The following is a 24,353-nucleotide window of genomic DNA, read 5'->3' as shown; positions in this document are numbered from 1 at the left end:
GGTGATAGGGAAGACGCTGGAAACTACAGGCCGGTAAGCCTCACTTCGGTTATTGGAAAAGTAATGGAAGCGATGCTGAAGGAAAGGATAGGTAATTTCCTGGAATCCAATAAGTTGCAAGATCCGAGACAACATGGTTTTACCAAAGGTAAATCGTGCCAAACGAATCTCATTGAATTCTTTGACTTGGTGACCAGGGAATTGAATCAAGGACATGCGATAGATGTAATCTACTTAGATTTCGGCAAAGCCTTTGACAAGGTTCCTCACAGGAGGCTCTTGAATAAACTTGACAAGCTGAAGATAGGACCCAATGTGGTGAACTGGATTAGGAACTGGTTGACAGATGCCAGAGGATGGTGGTTAATGGAATTTGCTCGAATGAGGGAAAGGTGAGTAGCGGAGTGCCTCAGGGATCTGTGCTGGGGCCGATTCTGTTCATGAAGTGAAGCTCAGGATCTGATGAAAAGGACTCTGGTCCTTGATAGCTCAGGCCTCAATATATTGGTTAGTCTTTAATGTACTACCTGCCTCTATCAATTTTGTTACCCGTGACCAGTATTCACCTTTTCCCTCCTCTATCAATTTGTTGCTCCTTAAAATCCCACTGACTTCTCGCTGCATCCTTGTACATCCATTCACAGCAGAAGTACCGTGTGGGGAACATGTTTGCGACAGAGTGTGTAGGTACACCCCACCATCCAGTAACAGACACCATTCTCCTTTGGAGCACCATATCCAGATGCTACAAAGAAAGTCAGTCATCTAAAAATCTGTTCAACATCCCATATTCTAAATTAATTACCATAAACAGGCATTTCAAGAAAGAAAATAATTCTCATGCTTAAAATAGACATGATAAAAATAATTTCCTATAAAAAGTACCTGTTTCTCCAACACAGCAATCATTTTTTGCTCTTCCTGCTGTTTTAGTAAAGATTTCTGAAGAATTTGAACCTATAATATAGAAATAAATGGATACTTAACATGGAAGTGAGGTCTGCTTACCTTTAAGCAACAATGCAAATGTGTTGAATGAACATATCATAAAACAGGGGAATATATCAAAGTAAAAGGCAGCTAATTAGCAACAATCTGCAAGCTACCAACAGAATAAAGCTGACACTACTTAGAGGCAAAGAATTAGATCTACTCTGAATTACTACTATAAGGAGGCACTGAAATAGGAGCATGAAGTGATTAATCTGGAAGGTAGGAGAGTAGGAAGAGGATGTGGAGAGCAAAAATGTTTACTTACCAGTAGCAGGTGTTCTTCAAGGACAGCAGGATAGAAATCCTCATATATGGGTGATATCTGATGAAGCCCATGCAGGAAGTCTTCTCCATCACTTTTTCAAGAGTGCCTCACTATACTTGTACGTCTGTTCCCACCTGCTGCTGTCACATGGTGGCTCCTCACGTTACTGCAAGCTTTTAGAATATAACTCCTTGGGAAGTAGGGTGATTTGTGAGGATTCCTATCCTGCAATCCTTGGAGAACACCTGCTATAGGTAAGTTAACTTTTCTCCAAGAACAAGTAGGATTGCTGAATCCTCATATCTGGGACTCCTCAGCTATAAGGTACTTTCAATAGATAAAAAGGAAAATAGAACAGAGGTGCTGCAACAAGCAAATACCATATTTGTTTTTCAAAACAAGCCTTATTTTACAAGCATACAGAGAGGGGCATAATCGAAAAAGGACGGCCAAGTTTTGCTGAGGACGTCCTCGCAAAACGTCCCAGTGAAGGGGTGGGGAAAACCATATTATCGAAACAAGATAGGCGGCCAACTTTCGTTTCGATTATACAGTTGGGGACGCCCAAATCCTGACATTTAGGTTACCCCTAGAGATGGTCGTCCCTAGACTTGGTCGTTTCTGATTTTCGGCGATAATGGAAACTTAGGACCCCCATCTCAGAAACGACCAAATGCAAGCCCTTTGGTTGTGGGAGGAGCCAGCATTCGTAGTGCACTGGTCCCCCCCTGACATGCCAGGACACCAACCGGGCACCCTAGGGGGCACTGCAGTGGACTTCAGAAATTGCTCCCAGGTACATAGCTCCCTTACCGTGTGTGCTGAGCCCCCCCAAACTCTCCCCAAAACCCACTACCCACAACTGTACACCACTACCATAGCCCTTACGGGTGAAGGGGGTAACCTAGATGTGGGTACAGTGGGTTTCTGGTGGTTTTGGAGGGCTGCTACTACTACTACTACTTATTACATTTATCACCACAAGTGTAACAGGTGGGGGGGGGGGGGGGAATGGCCTGGGTCCGCCTACCTGAATTGCACTGCACGCACTACAACTGATCCAGGTACCTGCATACTGCTGCGATGGACCTGAGTATGACATTTGAGGGTGGCATAGAGGCTGGCATGACATATTTTGAAAGTTGTTTTTTGAGGGTGGGAGGGGGTTGGTGACCACTGGGGGAGTAAGGGGAGGTGATCCCCGATTCTCTCCAGTGGTCATCTGGTCAGTTCAGGCACCTTTTTGTGCCCTGGTCGTAAGAAAAACAGGACAAGGTAAAGTCGTCCAAATGCTTGTTAGGGACGCCCTTTTTTTTTCCATTATGGGTCGAGGACACCCATGTGTTAGGCACGGCCAAGTCCCGCCTTCGCCAAGCCTCCAACACGCCCCCGTGAACTTTGGCTGTCCCCACAACGGAAAGCAGTTGGGGACGCCTAAAATCGGCTTTTGATTATGCCGATTTGGGCGACCATGTGAAAAGGACACCCATCTTCCGATTAGTGTAGAAAGATGGGCGTCCTTCTCTTTAGAAAATAAGCCTGAAAGTCTCTCTCTTTTTTAGGAATGCAGCCTGAACTGAAAGAAAAGTGCCTAGAGGGGTTGGGGTTGTATTCTAAACCTGAAATAGATTCTGGAGGGCTGACTGGCCAAACATACTTTCTTGACAGGAGTATTGTTCTAGACAATAGTGGAAGTGAATGTGTGGATCAAAGTCTAAAGGTGCACTCTTGCAAAACTTTCTTCTCTGGATGCCGACTTCAAGTGGACTACCAACACCGCCACAGCTCTGACATAGTGAGCTGTGACATAACCTACAAGAGACAAGCGTGCCTAAACATAAGTGAAGAAAATACAGTCTGCTAACCAACTAGAGAATGTGTATATGCTGACAGCAGCCCCCATCCTGTTAGGGTCAAAAGAAACAAAGATGGGAGGACTTTCTATGGGCTTTGGCCCACTCAAGATAGAAGGCCGAGGCTCAAGCCACATTTGTGGGCATGTGGCTTAGGAAAAAAAGGTTGGCAGGATTGACTGGTTAAGATGGAATTCTAACACTATCTTAGGAATTTGGATGGGCACACAGAACCACTTATGCTGAAAACTTTTATGTAAGGTGGATCTGTTACTAGAGCCTGGAGCTCACTAACTCTGCAAGATGAAGTAACCAACAGCAGATGGCAGGTATTAAATGGCTCAGAGGGAGCTTTCATCAGTTGGGCAACAACACTATATGATAAACTCCACTTGCATTCAGGTAAACCCTAACAAAGTTGGATTTCAGGACTGATCCAGAGCCTCTCACATAGAGGTTCTGCTAGGAGGTTGGGGGGGGGGGGCAGCCAGGGGCCTACACATCTCTGCTGGCAAGGGCACTGAGGAACCTGTGCCAGCTAAACCAATGCGTGAAAGCCTGTAAGCTAAAGCTCAAGGCAACAGAGGGCCAAAAACGACCAGAGAGAGGTCTGTGAAACAACCTGGAGACAATGGACTCTACCACTGGGCCACAGGATGTAAACTATGACCTCAGGAATCAGGCTTAAGTTGAAGAATCCAGCTGTACTAGTCCAACATGCATTATCTGCTGGAGATAGAGAAATACCGACAAGTTCTAGCCTGCATAACTTCTCATGCTGGTGTCACTGGACAGTATCTTATTTTTTTACCTCCATATGGTGGTAGAAGTACAAAACTCACTGGTCAGGACTGGTCCAGCAGAATGAAAAGGAATTTGTCTTTGGGCTTTTACAAGTATTGAAAGATCCGCAATCAACTGAAGTAGCCACCCAGAGGTATGAGAAGAACACTAAGAACTGAAGAAGGCAGGATTCAAACCTTGCTGGCTTTCCTTTGTGACCTTGGGTAAGTCACTTCACACACCTTTAAGCTCAGGTACAGGACTTTAAGCTCTCCGAAACACCATTGAGCAAAGTAGAATTTCCTGACCAAACCCCTAACACAATCATTTCTGGTAAGAAAGCAAATTGTAGTAGGTTGGGAAAATGAACAGAGTATATGTAACCACTAAGTTTTACTTAGTGCAAATATATGCAATAAACTGAAAACCCTAAAATCATTATCACCCAGGGATGGAGTAATGGGATGTTCAAAAAATCTACTATTTGGTGCAATAGAATGGAAAGAGATGTATGGTATAGCACATGTATATGAACTATACAAAAATAATAAAACAAAATAGAGAAACTCCTCTGTGGAGAAAGGCTACAGAGCACAGATGGCTGAAAGGAGATATATGGGCTACAAAAATCATGACCTATAAAAACTGAGTGATAGGGATTACTTGTTTACAGCTTATAGGCAGAGGCATTTCACATACATTGCGTGACAGAGATTAAAAAATAAAGGAAGAAAGTTATGGCAGTTTATAAATGCATCATTCAAAAGGAAACAATTTGGTGCTGCTAAGTTTTTAATATAAGCTACACCAATAAATGTCTATAGCGCTACAGTACATCCACAGTGCCGTACAGCGGTGATAAGTGTTCAGGTACAATATGTCCCTTTCCCAAAGATCTTACAAACTAAGTGGACATCTGAGGCAATCACAAGCAGTGGAAGAAGCAAGATTTGAATCTGTGCTTCATGGTTCCTTAAAAATACTCCTATAAAAAAGTTTGGGTAACAAAGCCAAGATCTACCTGAGAAGAAAAATCTGAAGCCCGCTTCTTTTCTTCTTCAAGTCGCTCTCTTGATATTTCCAGCTCCATCTTCAGCTTTTGCACTTTATCTACTAGATGTTTTCTCTCTTCTTCTCTGTGCTGCCTGCTGCCATCCTGGTACAATTGTAATTGAATGTTTAGATCCATCACTTCCTTTTTCTTCTCCTCATACCTCTTTTTCCATTCCGTGAGCTCAGAACCCAGCTGGACTGTTTTTTTTCTTTCTGCTTCCAAATCTTGCTTTGCAATCATTAAAAGCTTATCAAAGTATTTTTGTTTCTCTTCTGACTGACCTGTTATGAGAGGAAAAAAAGGTGACATAGAAAGTGGACATTCAAAAGCTCAGCAAACATGTTTCCCCAAAATCTTCATGAAAAGAGAAAATAGAAGCAACATCTTGCTCACTTGGTATCAAGGCCTCTTTTCTGACAGCTGAAACTAATTCTTTTCGAAAGGCATGGAATAACCGTGTCATTTCAGTTAAATTGATTTCCCCAATAGTATAGAACAGAGAAATCAGGCCCATAGCCTGCTAACGCAGGAGATTTCAAACAAACACAGAGGTAATAAGCAGTCAAAGGCTCAGACTTGTCACATTCCAAACCTTTGCCAATGGTTTCTCATTAGTGTCCAGCAGGCTGTATCTGCTCTGATGCACACAAATCTCTCACAAGTATTCATTATGGTGAGAAAGAGTAACAGAATAGAAGAAATAAAATGTATAACAGTAAATAAGTGCAGAATGAGAAAGCCAATCTGAGCAGCCTTGTACCTTAGCCTAGCCTGAACATCTTGCTGGCTGTGGGACAAAAATTGCTCCAGAGGGAACAATCACGTTTTGTACTGACTTAGAGAAATACCAATAAAAACTTTATTTGAAGCGTCTATCTAAGTCTGATTGTCTCTCTTATGCCAGCCAAGGAGTTATCTCCGAAGGCTGAAGTGTTTTCCCCTCCTAAGGGGCAACAGGACAGGAAGATTACAATGGATAACCTGAAATCCAGAATGGATGGGGGTACTCCTGAAACAGCTAATAAAAAAAAGTCAAACCTACAGTACCTCTCCTTTCCTATGGCCTAATACCTGAGGATCTGTAGCCCCACCCAAACCCAAATGACACCAGCAATGGCACAATCCATCTTCATGTCCTGGTTTGTGGCACACAGCTAAGCCTTCACCACACTCTTGCATTGCTCCTCTTCTCTCTTCTTCCCTATTTATTGAGCAAGACAACAGGAGTAGTCGGACATGTGGGAGAGTGAGAACGGAAAGGTATGCATACACACTGATGCACACCCTACCTGTACAGACAGATGGAAACAAATCTCAAAAAAGCAAAGGTGCAATGGTTCAGTGTTAGGATGTTCCAAAGCAGAGCAAAAAGATTCAGGGCCAAGCAACTGGAAAAGTGATAAAGGCAGGCAGATAAAGATAAGTTAGACAGCAGGAAGTTCCTGCTGTTGCTGCATAAGGTGTAGTAAACTAGAGTTTGGGGATTGAAGGAATTATCCACAGAGAATTAATGATGCCATAGGATTAGGAGACTATAGAGAAACATACATATACATCCACATATAAACAGGGTGGGTGCAATGGGTGTTTGAGTACTCCCAATAATGAGCCAACTCTCACTGTGTCCAGGAATGAATAACTTGTGCTAATTCAGCACCTCCAATCACTTTGTAAAGTTGACTCCTATACATAAATACACATGTACACATACTCATTTTTTCCTTAACAGCTGTTTGATTTTAGGTTTCAGAAAAAAACAAAAAGCATAAAAGGCCCTCAGGATTGGAACAAACAAGGGTTCTTTATTGTATGGACCCACACAATTAAAAAAAAAAATCCTTGTTTGTTCCAATCCCAAGGCTTTTGTGCTTTTTTCCTGCTGTTTTGTATACTTTTGACCCTCTTCTCTACCGCATGAGTTTAGGTTTCAGCACACCTTTCTTCAGGAAAAACATGAATTTAGTCCATGGTGCAAAATACAGCAACACAGAACACATGAATATGGATAATGGGCATACTATGTCAATACCTGTTAATTTGTCAGGATTTCTTTGTATGCCAAGTGGTTACACATATCATCATTCAGCACTTGGGTTGCAAAAAGAACTACTGGGACTAGACCCAGGACTGAGAATTAATCTTAAAACACACAATCCAGAGTTATTTGCTATAAGTATGCCAACATCTATCTGTGGTTGGTAGAAATGAGCAGCTTGATTGAATAGAGGCTTCTTAGAAACAAATTAGCCCATATGAAACTCATGTCTGCAAAAAAGCATTTCCCCTTTGCATAAATGACACCATCTATCTAGAATTTTATTCACATATTCTCTGTCAGCATACATAGATACAGGTGAAGATTCCTTGTTTACAGATGTTAGCTAACTCTGTTGTATCACGTGGGAGTGTGTCTACACATTAGGGTTTAAGTACAGGATCAGATGTCTCATTCAAGAGCTATAGCAGTCTTGGATTTTGAACTTAACTTTACATCCTGTGTCTATTTAACCACATAAATTACTGTCCTAATAGCATTTGGGTGAAGCTGCCATTTTTGGAAATAGACTCCCAGAATATGCAAATTTCAGTGAGTGTTTGCTCAATGTCCTGAAATTCATTGGCCTGGCAAGCTAAGGGTAAGTCATTTGCATAAGACATTAACTTTGTAGTCAGAATTTATATTTAAAAAAAGGCTACAGTGCATTCCAAAAGTCTTCAAATTCTAGCACATTTTTCACATTGTGTCTAAAAAAAAACATTCAAAATGCATTTAAAAAGGAGTTTGTTTCAGAATATACACAATGAAAATGCAAGAGAGATTTGCATATGCTACCTCCTTGTGTGAAATCTTAAATGAATATGCACGAGAGGTAATCTTGAAAACTCCACTAGCTGGGAATGTCCTATGAACTGGGTTGAGAACCCTGGTATAGAGTAATTTTTTAATTGTTGAATAATCAACTTTTCCCCAGGTATCAGCCAGACACCTTTGTAGTTATCTCTCTATATAAAACGCACCTCCAACGTTCTAATGAAGCCTCTGTTAGCCAACATTCTAAAGTGAAGGGGGTGAGATCGCATTGTGTCTGCCCCGCCCACGCGTCAAACGTGATGACGTCGAGGGCGGAGCAATGACACTCAACCAATCGCAACGCTCGGCAGCGAAGCGTCAGGGAAGGAGGCGGCGCTCTCGACGTCTAGCCTTCCCTTCGCTGTGTTCCGCCTTCTTCTGACGTCAAGGATGACGTCAAAAGAAGGCGGAACACAGCGAAGGGAAACCTAGACGTCGGGAGCGCCGCCTCCTTCCCTGACGCTTCGCTGCCGGAACCGGCACGGAGGTAAATTTAAAAACAAGAAAAAAAAAAACAAAACAACCATGTTGGGGGGAGAGAAGAGGGTGGCCACTAAAGAACAACAATGGGAGCGGGAGGGCAGGGGAGAAACGACAGCATGGATGCGAAGGGGGGGGGGGGGAGAAGAGGGCGGCCCAGGCTGGGACATGGGAGAGAGAGGAGCATGGATGCAAGGGGGGTCATGAAAGGGAGACAGGGGACTTGCTGCAAAAGGATGAATGGAGGCGGCAGGGGACAGAGGAGCATGGATGGGCATGGATTGGGATGGCAGGGCTCAGGAAGAGAGGGCAATTGCTGGAAAGTGATGAATGGAGGGGGCAGGGGACAGAGGAGCATGGATGGGCATGGATTGGGAGGGCAGGACTCAGGGAGAGAGGGAAATTGCTGGATAGGGATGAATAGAGGGGACAGATGGGCATGGATGGAAATGGATTGCAGGGCAGGCCTCAGGGAGAGAGGGCAATTGCTGGATAGGGAAAAATGGAGGGGCCAGGTGACAGATGAGCATGGATGGGCATGGATTCGAAGGGCAGGACTCAGGGAGACGGGAATTGCTGGATAAGAATGAATGGAGGGGACAGATGGCCATGGATGGATATGGATTGCAGGGCAGGCCTCAGGCAGAGAGGGGAAATGCTGGAAAGGGAAAAATGGAGGGGGGAGGTGACAGATGAGCATGGATGGGCATGGATTGGAAGGGCAGGACTCAGGGAGAGGGGAATTGCTGGATAGGGATGAATGGAGGGCACAGATGGCCATGGATGCATATGGATTGCAGGGCAGGCCTCAGGCAGAGAGGGGAATTGCTGGATAGGGATGAATGGAGGGGCCAGGTGACAGAGGAGCATGGATTGGAAGGGCAGGACTCAGGGAGAGGGGAATTGCTGGATAGGGATGAATGGAGGAGACAGATGGCCATGGATGGATATGGATTGCAGGACAGGCCTCAGGCAGAGAGGGGAAATGCTGGATACGGAAAAATGGAGGGGCCAGGTGACAGATGAGCATGGATGGGCATGTATTGGAAGGGCAGGACTCAGGGAGAGGGGAATTGCTGGATAGGGATGAATGGAGGGCACAGATGGCCATGGATGCATATGGATTGCAGGGCAGGCCTCAGGCAGAGAGGGGAAATGCTGGATAGGGAAAAATGGAGGGGCCAGGTGACAGATGAGCATGGATGGGCATGGATTGGAAGGGCAGGACTCAGGGAGAGGGGAATTGCTGGATAGGGATGAATGGAGGGCACAGATGGCCATGGATGCATATGGATTGCAGGGCAGGCCTCAGGCAGAGAGGGGAATTGCTGGATAGGGATGAATGGAGGGGCCAGGTGACAGAGGAGCATGGATTGGAAGGGCAGGACTCAGGGAGAGGGGAATTGCTGGATAGGGATGAATGGAGGAGACAGATGGCCATGGATGGATATGGATTGCAGGACAGGCCTCAGGCAGAGAGGGGAAATGCTGGATACGGAAAAATGGAGGGGCCAGGTGACAGATGAGCATGGATGGGCATGGATTGGAAAGGCAGGACTCAGGGAGAAGGGAATTGCTGGATAGGGATGAATGGAGGGGACAGATGGGCATGGATGGATATGGATTGCAGGGCAGGCCTCAGGCAGAGAGGGGAAATGCTGGATAGGGAAAAATGGAGGGGCCAGGTGACAGATGAGCATGGATGGGCATGGATTGGAAGGGCAGGACTCAGGGAGAGGGGAATTGCTGGATAGGGATGAATGGAGGGGACAAATGGGCATGGATGGATATGGATTGCAGGGCAGGCCTCAGGCAGAGAGGGAAAATGCTGGATAGGGATGAATGGAGGGGGCAGGGGACAGAGGAGCATGGATGGGCACACACACACACTCTCTATCACACTGTGTCTCACATACACACTTGCACACACTCTCATTCTCACACACACACTCTCTCACAAACACACTCTCTCTCTCACACACTCACACTTTCACTCTGACTTTCAAACAGTCACTCTCACATACACTCTCCCAAACATACACACTCCGAGGAAAACCTTGCTAGCGCCCGTTTCATTTGTGTCAGAAACGGGCCTTTTTTACTAGTTTTTAAATAATCTTAAATCTTGCAGTGACTTTCCTCAGCAGTTTCTATAACCCATAACTTCTAAAGTTATACGGAAAGCTTGATTGAGACAGTGTTTTGGAGTGACAAACACAGAACACACAAATATGGATAATGAACTACTTCTCTTTTACAATGCTAGACCTCACGGTACCCCTGAGGGATACTCAAACACAATAACATTTTCTCCCAGCTTTCCCTCAATTTTTATCTTTAAATAATTTTATCCTGGAGTTCTTTTCAGCAGTTTTTACCATGTGCTTCAAATTTATCTCATACAACATAAATGGCTCAATTTCTTGTGTTTAAATATTTTTATTCAGTCATCCACAACCAATTCAATATACAAAGTAGCAAATAGTACAACAGCGCAAAGATAAATGATGACTAAAAGATCAATCTTCTGTTTCACCCCCCCCCCCCCCCCCCCCCCACGTACACCACCTTGTCCCCCACTATGCAAGGAATATGGTAAACTCCACAGTCTATCAGTTTCCCAAACCCAAGTCCTCCCAACCACTAAAAAGGGCAGCTCCGCCTATGTCCTTCAGTTATGAAACATCCAAGTCATTTAAAATTACAGGACGGACTCTCAGTGGCAAGGTCACTAAATAGGGATCCCAAATCTTCAAAAATCTCTTCTTCGCAGCCCGTCCCCTAAGGAATGCGGTCATCTTCTCCATCCAAAGCAGCTCAAACATCTGGTTGCACCATTGAGCCACTGTGGGTGGGGCTGCTTCAATCCACTTTAACAATATGCAACGTTTCACCATCAAACAGGCTTTACACAAGAGGAGTACTGAAAATACCACGCCCTCCCTCCACTATGCCATCAAATCCAGGAGAGATCTACGGGGGCACACCAGAAAGCCGTCCAGAAGGTCTGTAGTTGAGGACACTCCCACATACAATGTTTATATGAGGCATTTGAAGCTGAATATTTTAAACAAGCCCATGGTTGCATAATCCATATTTCTTCTCTCTATGGGGATGGATATACAAGTGCAATAAAAACTTATAATGCAGTTTCTGATACTTAGTACTTTCTATCCAACTGTCTTCAAACTGAATAAGCGCTGGCCCAGAGAATAATCTTCAAAATGCCAGGATCATCTGCGCACCACCTCCTCATAAGGGTGGGTCCTCAGAACTTTTTCTCAAGCTCCCATAGTAACGGTCCACAAGACCTTGTGTTACTGCAGGCAAGAGCCAACACTCATCAAAGGGATTTTCCTTGAAACCCATCCTGTTAAGTTACCAGACTATATACATAGAGGTTTGAAACGGCTCAATTTTTTATTCAAAAATACCAACCACGGAAAACACTTTCTCAGTGACACCACTCAGTTCTACCAATAAGGACCTAGGTGATTGCCATGATGGCTCTCCCTTCTGCATATCTCTCCCCTATCCCCCAATCCCATGACAAAAAATAAAACTGAAGAACAGCCCAGCAAATATTTATTTTTCACTATATACTGCCTTACTGTAACTCAAGAGGTGCACATAAAATCACAGATGCATTATTCTTATTACATATAACACAATATAGTAAAAAAAAAAAAAAAAAAACACTTGAACAGCAACTTTATAACCAGAAAAAAGCCTGTTGGAAAAGCCATGCCATCAGTTGCTTTTGAAAAGTAAGTGGACTTGCTATATTGTGAATAACTGATAGCAATGTGTTCTATAGAACTGACGCAGCACAACTGAAGGCAGCCTTTCTAGCTTGCTATAGTCAGCCAAGAAACACTAGAGGACCTCCTGAGAGGAATTCAATACTTGGGTCATGCACAGACTGACAGAGATCAATGCATGCACATTTGTTGTAGATCTGGGGATGAGTGATCACGGCTATAATTTGATCAGAATAAAAAAGTGAATATCCATTTTCAGATGGACCAATTGTTTTGGCTGAAGTCTTTTTATGCACCAACTGGAAGAAATGCAACAGCGGCACCTCTTGTTGACTTAAGGACAGAAACTAGTTTAATCTATGCTACCCTACCCTTCCACAGACACTGAAACACACTACAGTTCTAGATTAGCCATTTACTACAGAGATATACAGCTGAATATTACCAGCAAACAGATAGTAAACATAGTAGATGACGGCAGAAAAAGACCTGCACGGTCCATCCAGTCTGCCCAAGAAGATAAATTCATATGTGCTACTTTTTTATTTGTACTGTCCTCTTCAGTGCACAGACCATATAAGTCTGGCCAGCCCTATCCCCGCCTCCCAACCACCAACCCCGCCTCCCAACCACCAGCTCTGGCACAGACCCTATAAGTCTGCCCAGCACTATCCCCGCCTCCTAACTACCAGTCCCGCCTCCCACCACCAGCTTTGGCACAGACCGTATAAGTCTGCCCAGCACTATCCCTGCCTCCCACCACCGGCTTTGGCACAGACCGTATAAGTCTGCCCAGCACTATCCCCGCCACCCAACCACCAGCCCCGGCACAGACCGTATAACTCTGCCCAGCACTAGTCCTGCCTCCCAACCACCAGCCCCAGCACAGACCGTATAAGTCTGCCCAGCACTAGCCCCGCCTCCCAACCACCAGCTCTGCCACCCATTCTAGGCTAAGCTCCTGAGGATCCCTTCCTTCTGCTGAGGATCCCTTAATACTGAAGGATTTAATCAGATCTGCTATAAAATACAAATGTAGAAAGGATGGGAAAAAACTGACACTTGGAGTATAGAGCTAAACATAGAAACACAGAAACATGACAGCAGATAAAGGCCAAATGGCCCATTCAGTCTGCCCATCCACAGCATCTACTATCTCCTCCTCTACCTAAGAGATCCCCATATGCCTGTCCCACGTGTTCTTGAATTCAGACACAGCCTTTGTCTTCACCACCTCCACCGGGAGGCTATTCCATGTGTCCACCACCCTTTCCGTCAAAAAGTATTTCCTTAGATTACTCCTAACCTCTTAACTTCAACCTATGACCTCTCATTACAGAGTTTCCCTTCATTTGGAAAAGGCTCACCTCCAGTATATTAATGCCATGGAGATATTTAAACATCTCTCTCATATCCCCTTCTCTCCCAGAGTATACATATTGAGGTCTTTAAGTCTGCCCTCGTATAAAAGAACAAAGAGGAGGGCGGTGGGGGGGGGGGGGGGGTGTATGAGCAGTGTGTGTGTATGACTGTGGCACATGTAGTGGAGGATAGGGGGGTGTTTGGCTCTAGGGGTGACTTGTATTGCCCAGTATTTGGAGTTTTATAGTGCACACCTGTGGAGAGTATTGTTGGGAGTGGAGGACTTGTTTGTGCCTGTGGAGGAGGAGGGGGGTTTATGGGCTGGGTCCCCCATACTATTCCCATTAATGCAATTTTTATTTTTTCTTTCTAGTTTTTTTTACAACCCACACTGAGTTCCTTACAAATTCTTTCTTTGAATACAGATGGAATTCACTCACTGATTAAGAGAACTAGAGTTCTAAATTTTTTAAAGAGGCATCATACTTAAATGGCATTGTTACAGGAAATTGGTGGGAAAATGTGAGATACAACTGCTACAGATAAATAAATAAATAAATAAGGCCTACCACACTTATAGTAGACTGGACTATCTTTTAGTGTCGGAGACCTTGTATACCTCTATAGCGTCTATAGACATTGTTTCTTCTATGGTTTCACTCCGCCCTCATGTTAGTTCATCAGATATGCCTAGTTACCGAGGCTTTTTTGTGGAGGTTGAACCCCATTTGGTGTCAGGATCGTGATTTTCAGGTGTATGTTAGGGGGTCTGACAGTAATTCTGGGATACTAATGTGGTCCCTGGCAATCTAGTGGGGGTGGCTGTTAGTGCTACGGTTCTGTGAGAAACGGCCAAGGTCTTTTAGAGGGAGAAAAATATTGGGTATGTTAGTCATGTTAAAAAACACTGAGATGCGCAGTTGTTGGATCTCACTACTAAGTTGCAATATTGGAGGAAAAAGCACATTACTACACTGTGTGTGTAAGATAAGGAAGAGTTGCAGTGGGTGCATGGTGATTTGGACTCCCTTCTGACTCTAAAAGCCAAATTAAATATCTTAATGTATAATTGTATAAATGGGGGAAGCTCTAGGCTAACTTGGTTAGACCAGCTAAGGTCCAGAAAAGTGTCAGCAAGCTTTGGATTAATGGTGCAGTGGTGCAGGATCCAAATTCCACAGAACAGGCCTTTTTGGCTTTTTATAAACAACTGTACAGTAGCAACCCTATGGATGCTCTCCAAAGAGATCATTTTTGGGGGGATATACAACTTCCACAGGTAACTTCCCAAGAGGCCACCTCATTGTTGTTGGGGAGATTCAACAGGCTATTCGCCGCTTAAAGTTGGCTAAAGCCCCTGGGCCGAATGGCTTTGGTATTGAATTTTACAATTTTATGGCTGATCTCATAGTGGAGCCTTTGCACGCTATTTATTAGAATTTTTTCACTACTGGCACCATGGAATTATACCAGAATAGAGAGTTGCACAGGAACAGAAATCTAACCCATCCCTATGGGGAATCTAATCCGCCCCCGCTGCAAGTAATCTCCTCCATCCCAGCTCCTGTCGCAGACACCTTGCTCCCCTCCCAAGAAAGATCTGCATGAAATATTTATTTTCATTATTTTGATATACAAAAACCACTTGTCCCTGAAACATGCTCATTACAAAATAATCCATTTGTACAAAAGAGATGAGGTGAAGATGTGATTCCATGTGCCCCAATGAAAGGAGAGTTTCCCAAGGCAGATTACAACAATTAAGATGAACCCATCAGTAAACAGGATATCCTCACTGAAATCTGGCCATGTGTTACTATATTGTTTAGAAGTGTAGAAAAATTAGCACAAAATGCAGCCTTCATTAGTGCTGTTTCTACCAGCTACAATAATTTTTGAAGCTGTTTTAGTGATATTCAGTTTTATTTTATATTTATATCTACATATGAGAAGCTTTCAAATAAATTAAAATTTTTAAAATAAGTTAAAAAAAAAATCTTTTCACCTTCACCTTTTAAGGTACTGCCCAGCCCTGGGTGCCCTCCCCACACATACCTCAAGTCACGCTAGTGGTCTAGTGGCTTGCTTTAGGGTAGTAAAGATCCCTACTCTTTCCTGCCCCACTGCCACCAATCCTCTTGCTGCCGCTGCTTGTTTAAAATAGTTCCTGAGACTTCAAGCAGTGGCCTCACAAGACTTCTGCTGAAATCTCTCGAGGCCGCCGCTTGAAGTCTCGGCAGCCATTTTAAATAAGCGGCGGCAGTGACAGGATCAGTGGCAGCGGGCAGGAAAGAGTGGGGATCTTTCCTACCCCGAGTCAAGCCACTAGACCACCAGGGTGACAAGGTATGCGAAGTGAGGTTCAATTGTATGGTTCCGTGGGAATCCCAAGACCTGGGTCCATCCCCATGGGATTCCCACTGTCCCTGCTCCCGTGCAGCTCTCTATACCAGAACAGGTCCCATGCATCACTTTGCACTTGCTCATATTAAACATCATCTGCCACTGGATGCCCACTTGCGATTTAATAACTTTGAATAACTTTGTGTTGTCGGCAACTTTTAATTAGCTCACTGTTATTCCCACCTCTAGATCATTTATAAATATGTTAAAAAGCAGATATCCCAGCACAGATCCCTGGGCAACCACACTATCTACCTTTCTCCATTGAGAATATTGATCATTTAACCCTACTCTCTGTTTTCTATCTTTTAACCAGTTTTTAATCCACAATAGGACATTACCTTCTATCCCATCACTTTCTAATTTCCTCAGGAGTCTTTCATGAGGTACTTTGTCAAATGCCTTTTGAAAATTCAGATACACAATACTGACCAGCTCACCTATTCACTTTTATTCATTCCTTCAAAGAAATGTAGTAGATCGGTGAAGCAAGATTTCCCTTGACTAAATCTATGTTGGCTTTGTCTCATTAATCCATGCTTATGTGTATGCTCTGTAATTTTGTTTATAATAGTCTCTATCATTTTTCCTGGCATTGACATCAGACTCACCAGTCTATAATTTCACAGATCACTTCTGGAACCCTTTTTAAAAATTGGCGTTACATTGGCCACCGTCCAATCTTCCGGTACCATGCCTGATTTAAAAAATAAATTACATATTACTAACAATAACTCTGCAAGTTCATTTTTCAATTCCATCAGTACTCTGTGATATATACTATCCAGTCCAGGTGATTTGCTAATTTTCAGTTTGTCAAATTGCCCCATTACATCTTCCAGGTTTACAGAGATTTGTTTCAGTTTCTCTGACTCGTCAGCATTGAATACTATTTCTGGCACTAGTATCTATCCCACATCTTCCTCGGTGAAGACCGAAGCAAAGAATTCATTTAATCTCTCTGCTATGGCCTTGTCTTTCCTGAGTGCTCCTTTTACACCTCAGTCATCTAGTGGTCCAACTGATTCTTTTGCAGGCTTCTTCTATTACACACAAAAACGTTTTTACTATGTGTTTTTGCCTCCAATGCAATCTTCTTTTCAAAGTCTCTCTTTGCCTTCCTTATCAGTGCTATGCTTGACTTGCCACATAGCTTCTTATCAAATCTTTTCATGGGCATGAAAAATTGTGAAACTTTGTGCACAGTGTTGGAGTTTCCAAACACCCATCCTTAAAGAGAGAGCCCAGTCAGAATACTGTGTGCAATTCTGGAAACTTCACTTCAAAAAGATAAAAACAGGATGGAGTTGGTCCAGCAGCAACAGAATTGATCAGTGATCTCAGTTATAAAGTATATGACATACCTCCAGTCTGGAAACATCTATGCGGTCATGGAGGAGAAAGATCTTCTGAAAGGAGAGCATCACTGTGGAGATGTAGAAGTGATCTTGTAGCCAGTACCTGCCCTCTAGGGGATACAGTATGCTCTCACACCGAGGATGTGGAGATTCGATTAGGCGGCAATGTAGATAGCTGGGAGGCTGATGGAGGTGAAGATCACTTGGTCATTTGCCTGCCTGGTGCAAAGGTGGCGGACCTCACGCAGCACCTAGATAAGATTTTAGACAGTGCTGGGGAGGAGCCTGCTGTCTTGGTACATATGGATACAAGACAGGAAAATATGGAAGAGAGGTTCTGGGAGCCAAATTAAGCTCTTAGGTAAAAAGCTAAAATCCAGAACATCAACGGTAGCATTTTCAAAAGTGCTTCCTGTTCCACATGCAGGACCCAACAGATAGGCAGAGCTCCAGAGTCTTAATACATGGATGAGGCGATGGTAGTTCGGAGTGCTTTAGATTTGTTAGGAGCTGGGCAACGTTCTGGGGAAGGGGGACCCTATTCCAAAAAGATGGGCTCAACCTTAACCAGGGTGGAACCAGGCTGCTGGCCATCGACACATAAAAACTAGAAACTGGGGGAAGGCCGACAGTCACTCAAAACTGCATGGTTCAGAACAAGGTATCTTTAAAAGGTATCACCAAAACAGGGAAGATAGGGCATCCTCATAGCAAGTTTGCAATACAGACCGTAGTAGACCAGGTGTCTTTCAAGAAAGAGAAGACAGATTTTCAAGATTGCAAATTATCACTGTCAACTGCTGAGCAAGTTTTAAATAGGAAAAACACATTGTTTGAAATATCTGTATGCAAATGCCAGAAGCCTAAGAAATAAGATGAGAGAATTAGAATATATTGCACTAAATGAAAAGACAGATATAATAGGCATCTCTGAGACCTAGTAGAAGGAAGATAAATCGATGGAACAGTGTCATACCAAGGTATGAATTATACTGCAGTGATAGGGTGGATCAATTTGGAGGAAGGGTAGCGTTATACACATTAAGGAAGGCCTTGAATCGAATAGAGTAAAAATTCTGCAGGACACAAAACACATCTTGGAATCCCTATGGATGGAAACTCCATGTGTAAAGGGGAAAAGGATAGTGATAGGAGTGTACAACCATTCACCTGGCCAGGATGAACAGAGAAATGCAGAAATGTTATCAACAATTAGGGAGGATAACAAACAAGGTAACACAATAACAATGGACGATTTCAATTACCCCAGTATTGACTGGGTAAATGTAACATCAGGGCATGCTAGAAGGTAAAATTCCTTGATGAAATCAAGGACTGCTTTATGGAGCAGCTGGTTCAGGAACCAACAAGAGGGGGGGAAATTCTAGATCTAGTACAGTGCATGACCTGGTGCAGGAGGTAATGGTGCTGGAGCCCCTTAAGAACAGTGATCATAATATGATCAGATTTGATATAATCTCTGGAGTAAGTACACAAAGGAGATCCAACACATTACTATTTAACTTTCAAAAAGGAGAATATGATAAAATGAGAATGGTCAAAACAAACTTAGAGGAGCAGCTGCAAAGGTCAAAATTTACATCAGGTGTGGATGCTATTCAAAAATACCATTCTGGTATTCCATAAAAGGAGGAAGAAATACAGGCAGCATGGTTAAAAAAATGAGATAAAGGAAGCTATTAGAGCTAAAAGAAAATCTTTCAGAAAATGGAAGAAGGATCAGACTGAAAATAATAGGAAACAGCATAAGGAATGGCAAGTCAAATGCAAAGGAAGGCAAAGAAGCTTTGAAAATATTGCATTGGAGGCAAACCACATAGTAAAAATTTTTTGGGTAGATTAGAAGCAAGAAGCCAGCAAAAGAATTGGTTGAACTGATAGATGACTAAAAGGGGCACTCAGGGAACACAAGGCCATAACAGAGAGATTAAATGAATTCTTTGCTTTGGTTTTCACTGAGGAAGATGTGGGAGAGATACTACAGTGACACAGTAACCATTTTTTAGCTTCCAATGGTAACACAATGGTAATGGTGAACCGTCATGCAGTATTACCATGGGATCATGGCACTCCTACGGTAATGGGGATAAATGGCTGGCTGTCCGCACTTCCCAGGTCTACTTTGAGGAGCCCTGGCGGTCTAGTATCCTCTTTGGGGGCAGGAGAGAGCCCCACTCTTTCTTACCTGCTAGCACTGCTCTGCCTGGCACCGCCACTTCTTCAAAATGGCTGCTGAGACTATAGAAGCAACGGCTTTGGGCAGAGCAGTGGCCGCAGGCAGGAAAGACTGGGGTTCTTTCCTGCCTCCAAAGAGGCAACTAGACCACCAGGACTGCTCAAGGTAGGCACTGAGGCTCAGGGGTGGGGGCTGTAGTGTAAAGGGGGGGGGGAGTCTGGAAAAATGTAGATGAAATATGGGTGAAAGGAAGGGACTGAAAAAAAGGCAGATGGTGGGTAGAGGGAGTGTGGGTGCAGGAAGGTGGGCTGGAAAAAATATAGGGTGTATGTAAGGAGACAGAGCTGCAAAATGATGGCATGTGTGTACAGGAGAGGCTAGAAACAAAGGTGGATGGAGTGTGGAGAGCTGGAAAATGTGGAGTGTGGGGGGGGGGGGCTGCAAAAAGGTGGATGAGGGTATGTGTGGGTGTGTGCGCGCCATGGGAATGCATGGGAAACTGTGGAGGGGTGGGGGGAAGGTATTTCATGCCTGGGGGAGATCCCAGCCTTTATAATAGGGGAATTCTGCGCACGCACGCACACACACACACAGTTAAACATGGAGACAGTGGAAATTTACTGTTTCTTCATTGAGTTAAAAAATGAACTACTTTATTATTAGTAGTATTTCATTACCAGTATTAAATATTGTTTCACTTTCAATTTTAAATATTATTTGTTTTTTAAACTATAGGCCTAAAATGTTTATTTGCAATGCTCTATAGGCCCATAAAATTACGTAAAATCTTCCTTTCTGCTTTGAGTGGAGAGATGTGGGGAAGAAAATTACGACTGTGGGGATGGTGAGGGGACAGGGATGGAGAATGTGGGGATGGGAAGGGACTGGTGTATCTTTGTCCCCATGTAACTTTCTAAGATACCAGTGCCAGAAATAGTATTCAGTGTTGATGAGTCAGAGAAACTGAAACAAATCTCTGCAAACCTAGAAGATGTAATGAGGCAACAATGAATTGAAGAGTTGCAAATTGCCTGGACTGGATGTTATACATCCCAGAGTACTGATAGAATTAAAAAATGAACTTGCAGAGGTATTGCTAGTAATATATAATTTATCTTTAAAATCAAGTATGGCACTGGAAGATTAGAGGGTGACCAATGTAATGGCAATTTTTAAAGAGTTCCAGAGGTGATCCCGGGAAATTACAGACCTTGTTGCACCCTTCTGATATCGAAGAGGATGAGTGGCCCTCATATTGGAGGCACTTTGAGAACACCGACAACCTCTGTGTCTTGGCGCAGTGCCTCAACCTCCACTTGGCATCATGAGTCCTTGGCATCTATGAAGTTGAGGATGAATCCTTCCTCTTCTTTGGTCTCTATGGAATTTCAATGTCAAGGATGAACAGTGCACTCTCAGTGCCTATGCATCCCTGGCATTTGAGGCAGCTTTGGTACCTATGGAGAAAGAGGTTTCCCATGCTGAAGTTGATGGACCACAATTCTCAGTGCCAAAAAAGCATTTGCACTGTTTCCAACCAAAAAGACTTCTTTTGACTATCTGTACAAATTGTGTTCAAAGAAAAGGATGAGGGTCAGGCCCCAAGCACTGCAGGCACCAGTTACCCAGTTATTTGTATCTACATAGACATAAGTCTTGTTGCACCTTATAAAGCTGCAGGCATGGGGTGGGAAGGAAACGACAAAGGAAACATGAAAACTGAAAAGGCTAGCTAACAAACTAATGGGGAAAAAAGTACCACATGATAGCAATGCATCAGGACAAGAAAAATTTACAACATGCAACGTTAGAGAAAATCTGTTTCGAGGCAAGCTCTGGTAAGCTCTTTGAGCAGGGACTGTCTTTCTTCTATGCTTGTGCAGCGCTGCGTACGCCTTGTAGCGCTATAGAAATGCTAAATAGTAGTAGTAGTAGTGATATACAACTTACCAACTCTATGGAAGACCAAGACTGAGGTGGTCCAGCACAACAGCAGCAGAATTTATTTATTTATGATTTAGAAAAGTAAAGAGGAAGAAAGAGGCAATTATTGTTTTCCAAAGAAGCTGCTAAAAATGTAAGGAAATAAGGTTAGTGTTCATAAACTACTAGAGATTGACGTGACCTGTTATTTCTGATCTTAAAAATTGTTGTTTTTTTTCTCCTGATATAGCTTAACTCCACTCTTCCACCTTTTGTGGTCTAAGGAAGATTTGAGAATGTTTTCCTATAGTATTTTGGATTTCCTCTGAACAATGTTTCTTTTCTGTTTCGCTTGTGCAACAGTAATCTTGTATTATTTGAAAATTTTTTTAAAAACCAAAAAAAACTAGAGACTACAGAAACAGGAAGAAAGTATCTGGGGAAAAAAAAGGTAGTTTCAGCCCCAAATAGTTGAAAGGGGTGTCACGAGAGATCATAAGGTGAAAAGCAGTAGGTGAGGGGACACACAACAGGTGCTCAGAAGCAGAGCACAGGAGACGGGATGGGGAGTAAGGAATCAGGAACTGTTGCAAGTAAGCAGGTGGGGAAGGGAGGCACCCTTTCAAAACTAGCTTAGGGAGCTTAAAGCAGATACGGAAAGAGACAGGCAACCAGTGTTCAAGGCAGAAGAGTGGAGTGACATGATTGAAGCGGTATGCACAATGAATGATTTTAACTGCTGTTGATTGGATAAACTGAAGATGCTTTAAGGAATGTAAGGTTCAGACTGGCATAGAGGTAATTACAGTAGTCAATTTTTGAGATTACCAAAGAAAGAAGAAGAGCGTGGATGGACAGAGGACAGGAATGAGCGAATAGCACGAATGCGGTTTAGAGCAAAAAAGGCAGAGCGAACAACTGAATTGATCTGGGCTTTGAATGTAAGTTTACAATCAAAAACAACCTCAAGAATCCTGACTGACTCGCAAAAGGAGTGAGGATGGACGTTAATAGTTGGAGCTGAGGGAAGCGGGCAATCGGGAGTAGGAAAGAAAATAGATTTGCATTTGGAGTGATTAAGGAAAAGACCATTGTTCTTCAGCCAGGCAGAGATAGCATCTACAGATGAGTTGGGTAAGAATAAGGGGGATGAAGTGTCATCAGGGACCCTGTATAAGACTTGTATATCATAGCAGAATGGCACATAACCCTGTTCTTGAATTAGCGTGAGCAGAGGGGCAAGAAAAATGTTGAACAGGGTAGGAGAAAAGATGGTGCCCTGAAGGACTTCAGAGATAACAGGAAAAGTAAAAGAAAAAGTACCAGAAGATGAAAGTTGAGAAGAGCAGTCAGAACGTTAACTGTTGAACAATGAGAGTACAACCCCAGAGATGCCAATGGAGCGAAGATGGCAAAGCAGAAGAGAGTGATCGATAAGGTCAAACACAGAGGAGAGATCTAAGGACACGATGATGACAGGATGATGTTTTATCAAGTGAAACTCTAACAGTGTCATACAAAGATAGTAGGAGAGACCCAGTGCAATGACCTACACGAAATCCGGATTGACGGAGATGGAGACAATTGAAATGTTCAATGAAGGTGTCAAGTTGGTGCAGAACCAGTTTGTCCAAGACAGCATTTCCCAAACTGTGTGCCGTGGAACCCCAGTGCACCATGGCAAACTCACCAGGGTGCCCCCCCCCCCCCCCCCCGCAATAATCCCCACTACAGCCTAGTTTACATAGCGGCACCAATGTGAATTACAGATGGCTGGGGCAAGCTACTGATCACAGCTCAGCTGTGATTGGTCACGGAGCCTGTCTGGCGCCTAAAAGGGTGATCCTGATTGGGAAACAAAGAGCCTCACTCCTTGCTTCCCAATCAGGATTGCCCTTTTAGAAGCCAGACAGGCTCCATAACCAATCACAGCTGTGATTGGTAGCTTTACAGTCTTCTATCTGCGTGATTATCAGGAAGGCAGCTGACCACACTGGCGGGGACGCGGTAAGTAGACAAGGGAAGCCTACAGGGCTGGCGCAGGCTGCTTATTGGAATCGCTGTCGGTGACGGCTTGCAGGTAGATCGGACAGGGAGAGAGGAACGGATAATGGGGGGAAAAGAGGAATGAATACCGGCCGGCTGGGGGGAGGGGGTAGGGAGAAAGGAACGGATGCTGGACGGGAGGGGGAGGGAGAGAGGAACGGATGCCAGTTTGGGTGGGGGGAGGAAAGAAGAATGGATGCCAGCTGGCGTGAGGGGAGAGGAACAGATGCCGGGTGAGGGGGGAGGGGAGAGGAACAGATGCTGGGTGAGGAGGGGAGGGGAAGAGGAGCAGATGCTGAGCGGGGAGAAGGGAGGAAAAACTATGTATGGACGGGGGTGGGAAGGGCCCACCCAAAATAACAGGTCTGGCTACGCTCAGGCTTTGAAGGAGAACAAGCGAAGTGTCCTCAAGTGAGTGTACATTAAAAGGAACCATTTCAAATTACTTCTTGACTCAGACAACAACAACAACAACAATAAAAAAAGACAGAGCCTTGCAGTAGGAGAGCCAGTATGGACTAAGTAAGCAAGGTTTGGTACATTGGGTGAAGATGAAAATGGGTTGGGGCTTTAGTTTTGCCACTAAGTCAGGGTTGTAGAATGATTATTCATATTTATATATTCATACCTTTTGGGTTGTATTTGATTTGTTGTGAATTACAATTTTTATTATACTTTTTAATTTGCTGTTCCTATTGTTTTAGATAGTATAGACATGTGACGTGAAATGAAATTTTACTCTGGAATAGAGAGCTGCACGGGAACGGGGTTTGCGGGATTCCCACAGGGACGGAAGCAGTTCTGCGGGGTTCCCGCGGGGATGGAAGCAGTTCTGCGGGGTTCCCATGGAAATGTAAGCTACACCTGCACCAGCCTCTCATCTACCGAGTACCAAGTTCTTTGACTGCTGTCTCCTCCTCCTCCTCCAGCACAAATGTGGAAAAATTTCCATTAAGGAGGTGGTAGAGACACAAATGATGATGGAATTCAAAAAGGCGTGGGATGAACACAGAGGATCTCTAAT

General features: G+C 43.9%; 1 protein-coding gene across 2 annotated transcripts in view; it reads right to left on the bottom strand.

Moving 5' to 3' along the window:
- The window catches only part of LOC115470111 (centrosomal protein of 55 kDa-like), a 98,605-nt gene that overhangs the window by 40,349 nt on the left and 33,903 nt on the right, over positions 1-24,353 (bottom strand). For both annotated transcript variants that reach the window (XM_030203032.1, XM_030203033.1), the window contains exons 6-7: positions 4,916-5,229; positions 886-957 (exon numbers count right to left, since the gene is read on the bottom strand). In XM_030203032.1, the coding sequence (XP_030058892.1) occupies positions 886-957; positions 4,916-5,229 (386 nt within the window). The remainder of the gene's footprint in view (positions 1-885; positions 958-4,915; positions 5,230-24,353) is intronic.

The sequence above is a fragment of the Microcaecilia unicolor genome, chromosome 5 (assembly GCF_901765095.1).
Source record: "Microcaecilia unicolor chromosome 5, aMicUni1.1, whole genome shotgun sequence".
Lineage (NCBI taxonomy): Eukaryota > Metazoa > Chordata > Amphibia > Gymnophiona > Siphonopidae > Microcaecilia > Microcaecilia unicolor.
The sequence above is the reverse complement of the archived record's forward strand: the minus strand, read 5'-3'. Positions and strand labels throughout refer to the sequence as shown.